At 39.9% G+C, this 4,574-nt stretch overlaps 1 protein-coding gene across 1 annotated transcript; it reads left to right on the plus strand.

The window, feature by feature from the left end:
- LOC108661947 lies at positions 3,692-4,264 on the plus strand. Its single transcript, XM_018120945.1, has 2 exons — positions 3,692-3,892; positions 3,953-4,264. The coding sequence occupies exons 1-2, from the start codon at positions 3,692-3,694 to the stop codon at positions 4,262-4,264; spliced, it is 513 nt and encodes a 170-aa protein (XP_017976434.1).

Below are 4,574 nucleotides of genomic sequence, written 5' to 3' on the forward strand. Positions count from 1 at the left end.
GTTGAGTTGACAAGCCTTAGATTGAAGGAGGTAGCGCAGATATGGTTCGCTACGCTCAAGCGCTGTAGACCACCTAGTCCTGCTCCACTTACTTGGGAAGAATTCACACAGGCTTTCATGGATAGATTTCTACTTGAAAGCGTGAGAGACACTAAGGCACAGGAGTTTGAAACTTTAGTGCAGGCGCTTAGGATGATAGTGTCAAATTATGACATCCAGTTTACTCAGTTGTCGAGATATGCTCCGTATTTGGTTCAGACTGAAAGGGAGAGGATCAAGAGGTTCATTAAGGGGTTACATAGGCCAATATACAGAATTCTAGTCTCTCAGAGATTTACATCTTATCCCGAAGTAGTTGATGCCGCTAGAAAAATTGAGGCGGGACATACAGAGGTTAGGGTGGAAAGAGAAAGGAGTAAAAGAAATCAAGGTGAAGGCTCTTCCAAATACAGAGACCCTAGTAGGGGTAAAGATGTTAATATAGCTGGCCAACAAAGTCGAAGGGATGGTAACTTACTTAGAGGGTCAGCATTCTTCAGTCCACCGAATCAAAGAAAAAATTTTCAGTTTCGTAGTCCCCCACGTAGTAGTGATTTTAGTGGGGTTAATTACAGATGGGCTATGAGCAATGGGATAACTAATTCAAATCCTAGACAGAGTGGTCGGTGGGGTTCTTTCTGCACTTTTTGTGGTCAGATTCATATAGGGCCATGTAACCAAATGACGGTGTTCTGCTATGAGTGTAGGGGAATTGGTCATGTGAAGAGTGATTGTCCTACCCATAGACATAACCAGGAGATGGCTCGTGGCTCAGTATAACCCGATTTTGCTACTGCACCAACTAGAAATGTCAGAAGGGATAAAAGAAAAGGGGTAGCTTCCTCGTCACCAGGTAGATCAGCAAGGCCAACTCAATAAGGTGCTTCTAGATAGGGACAAGCTAGAGTGTTCACTTTGACACCACAAGATGTTCATGTCTCGATTGTAGTGGTAACAGGTAATCTTTTCATTTGTGGTTACGAAGCATTAGTTTTATTTGACCCAAGATCCACACATTCTTTTGTGTCTTCGAATTTCATGCCTAAATTAGGGAAGCATTATGAATATATGGATGAACTGTTAATAGTAACCACCCCGTTGGAAGAATCATATGTTGCGGAGTATGTGTTTTGTTCTTGTGTGGTCCAGATTAAAGATAGGGACACTTGGGACTTAGTGTTAATGACAACACTAAGATTCGACGTGATATTGGGAATGGATTGATTGGTGTCTTGCTACGCTAATGTAGATTGTTCTCGTAAGTTGGTGAAGTTTAAATTTCCTAGAGAGCTGTCATTTGTTATTTATGGTCACAGCAGCCTTTTGGTTGATAGTGTGATGGCTACAATTACTAGAGAAGTATAGAGTGAAGAAGGAAAATTAGAAGCTACACCTATAGTAAATGAATTTGTAGATGTATTTCTAGAAGAATTGCTTGGATTACCTCCCCAAAGGGAAATCAAATTTTGTATCGATTTGATTCCAGAAACTTAACCAATATCGATGCCTCCGTACCGAATGGCCCCGGCAGAGTTAAAGAAGTTAAGGGAACAACTACAAGATTTAATTAACAAGGGCTTTATTCACTCGAGTGTGTCACCTTGGGGAGCACCAGTGCTGTTGGTAAAGAAGAAAGGTGGTAGTCTCAAGCTATGTATAGATTACCTGCAGCTTAATAAAGTCACGATCAAAAATAATTATCCACTTCCCAAAATTGATGATTTGTTTGATCAGCTACAAGGGGCTTAATGGTTCTTGAAGATTGATTTAAGGTTTGGATATCATCAATTAAGGATTAGGGAAGAGGACATACCCAAACTGCATTCCGTACGAGGTATGGACATTATGAATTTTTGGTGATGTCTTTTGGATTGACGAATACTCATGCTGCTTTCATGGACTTGATGAATAGGGTGTTTCGAGCATACTTGGATAGATTTGTGGTCATCTTTATTGATGACATTCTAATATACTCGAGAAGTTGGGAAGAGCACGCACAACATTTAAGGATCGTGCTACAGACCCTACGGGATCATAGACTGTACGCAAAATTTCGTAGGTGTGCGTTTTGGTTTAGTAGTGTTGGTTTTTTGGGACATATTGTATCTAAGGATGGAGTACAAGTAGATCCTGGTAAAGTGGAGGCAATTGAGAATTGGGCTAGACCCACGACAGTTACAAAAATCAAGAGTTTTCTAAGATTGGCTGGGTATTATCGATGATTTGTGAAAGATTTCTCTAAGATAGCCTCTCCGTTGATGAGGTTAACTCAAAAGGGAGTAAAATTTGAATGGTCAGAGGCTTGTGAACATAGTTTCCAAACATTGAAAGCTTGCTTGACGTTCGCACTAATATTAAGTTTGCCATGTGGGTCCGGGGGCTACACTTTTTATTGTGATGTCTCGAGGGTTGGATTAGGATGTGTATTGATGTAGCATGGTAGAGTCATCACTTATGCCTCAAGACAACTTAAGAGGCATGAACAAAATTATCCTACACACGATCTGGAGATGGCAGCGATCGTGTTTGCCTTAAAAATATGGAGACATTATTTGTATGGGGAAACATGTGAAATATATACTGATCATAAAAGTTTGAAGTATATATTTCAATAGCGAGATCTAAATTTAAGGCAACGTAGATGGATGGAATTGTTGAAAGACTATGATTGTACGATACTCTATCATCCCAACAAGGTGAATGTCGTAGCTGATTCATTGAGTCAAAAGTCAATGGGCAGTATGGCACACATTGCAGTGGCGAGAAGATCGATAGTGCAAGAATTACAAGATCTGGGTAATATGGGAGCTAAATTTGAGGTCAGTGGATCAGATGCACTATTTGCACATTTTAGGGTCCAACCAATATTGATAGATTGAATTCAAGATGCCCAAGCTAGAGATACATTTGTAATGACAATTTTGGAGAGTATGGGTGAGCAAGTTTTTGAGTTCGATTTTAGGTCTAATGGATTGTTGAGACACAGATCTTGAATTTATGTGCCAAACTTGGATGGATTAAGAGAAGAAATTTTAGAGGAAGCACACGTTGTTGCTTATGCAGTACATCCAGGAGCTACCAAGATGTATCATGATTTAAGATCCGCATATTGGTGGCAAGGATTGAAGAAAGATGTAGGGGAATATGTTTCGAGATGTTTGGTGAGCATCAAAGACCTTCAGGATTATTACAACCATTACTGATACCTGAATGGAAATGGGAACATATAGCCATGGACTTTGTAACAAGCTTGCCTCGAGTCAAAGGAGGATACGATTCCATATGGGTAATTGTAGATCGGTTGACTAAGTCATAGCATTTTCTCCAGGTCAAGACAAAGTTTGGGGTAGCACAATACGCTCGAATTTATATTAATGAAATTGTTAGACTCCATGGTTTACTAGTGACCATTGTGTCTAACAAGAGACCACAGTTTACTAGTCGATTTTGGAGGAGGTTGCAAGATGAATTAAGAACCCGATTGAACTTTAGTACAACATACCACCCTCAGACAGACGGTCAGTCAGAATGCACGATCCAAATATTGGAAGATATGTTAAGAGCAATCATGTTGGATTTTAAAGTTTCTTGGAACTTATACTTGCCTTTGGCAAAATTTGCATACAATAACAGTTACTAGGCAAGTATCCAAATGGCGCCATTTGAGGCACTGGATGGGCAGAAGTGTAGGTCACCCATTGGGTGGTTGGAAGTTGGAGAAAGGAAATTATTGAGGACAAAGATGGTACAAGCCACAGTGGAAGGAGTACAAATAATTCGAGAACGAATGTTGGCCTCTCAAAGTAGACAAAAGTCGTATTCCGACAACAGACGCAAACCCTTAGAGTTCGAGGTATGTGATCATGTGTTTCTAAAAGTGTCACCATGTAAAGGAGTATGAAGATTTGGCAAGAAAGGCAAACTCAGTCCTCGATATATTGGCCCGTTTGAAATATTGGAACGCATAGGAGCTGTTGCTTATCGATTGGCATTACCACTGGATTTTGAAGGGGTTAATCTAGTGTTTCATGTATCCATGCTCAGAAAATATGTTCGAGACCCTTCACATGTGATACAACATGATACGATATTGTTGGAAGATAGGTTGAAGTACCAAGAGCAGCCTGTAGCTATAGTGGACTATCAAGTAAAAAGGCTTCGCTCTAAGGACATCGCCTTAATGAAAGTAGTATGGCAAAACAACTCGATAGAGAATGAGACTTAGGAACCAGAAGAGGATATGCGTGCAGAATATCCATATTTGTTTCAAAGTTAAATGTATTATTAGATGTTTCTATGTTGATGTAATTCTAGGATGAATTTATTTTAAGTGGGGGAGACTGTGATGCCCCACTCATAAAAAGATAAAGAGAAGAAGAAGGAAAAGGGGGGGTGGGCCAAAAAGGAGAAGGAAGAAAGGAGAGAGAAAAAGAAAAGTCAAGTTGCCAAAAAGGAGAAAAGACAATGAAGAAAGGGAAGAAAAAAGAGAAAAGAAAAAAAGAGGAAAAGAGTGGGGGGCTTGAGGGAGAGAAATA

This window comes from Theobroma cacao, chromosome 5, assembly GCF_000208745.1.
Source record: "Theobroma cacao cultivar B97-61/B2 chromosome 5, Criollo_cocoa_genome_V2, whole genome shotgun sequence".
Classification (NCBI taxonomy): domain Eukaryota; kingdom Viridiplantae; phylum Streptophyta; class Magnoliopsida; order Malvales; family Malvaceae; genus Theobroma; species Theobroma cacao.

Bases quoted from the DNA above. Each gene is read 5' to 3' on its own strand.
- LOC108661947 (XM_018120945.1), top strand. From the start codon at position 3,692: ATGGCGCCATTTGAGGCACTGGATGGGCAGAAGTGTAGGTCACCCATT. The intron at 3,893-3,952 runs GTATGTGATCAT...AGATTTGGCAAG, and splicing joins GCAAACCCTTAGAGTTCGAG to AAAGGCAAACTCAGTCCTCG.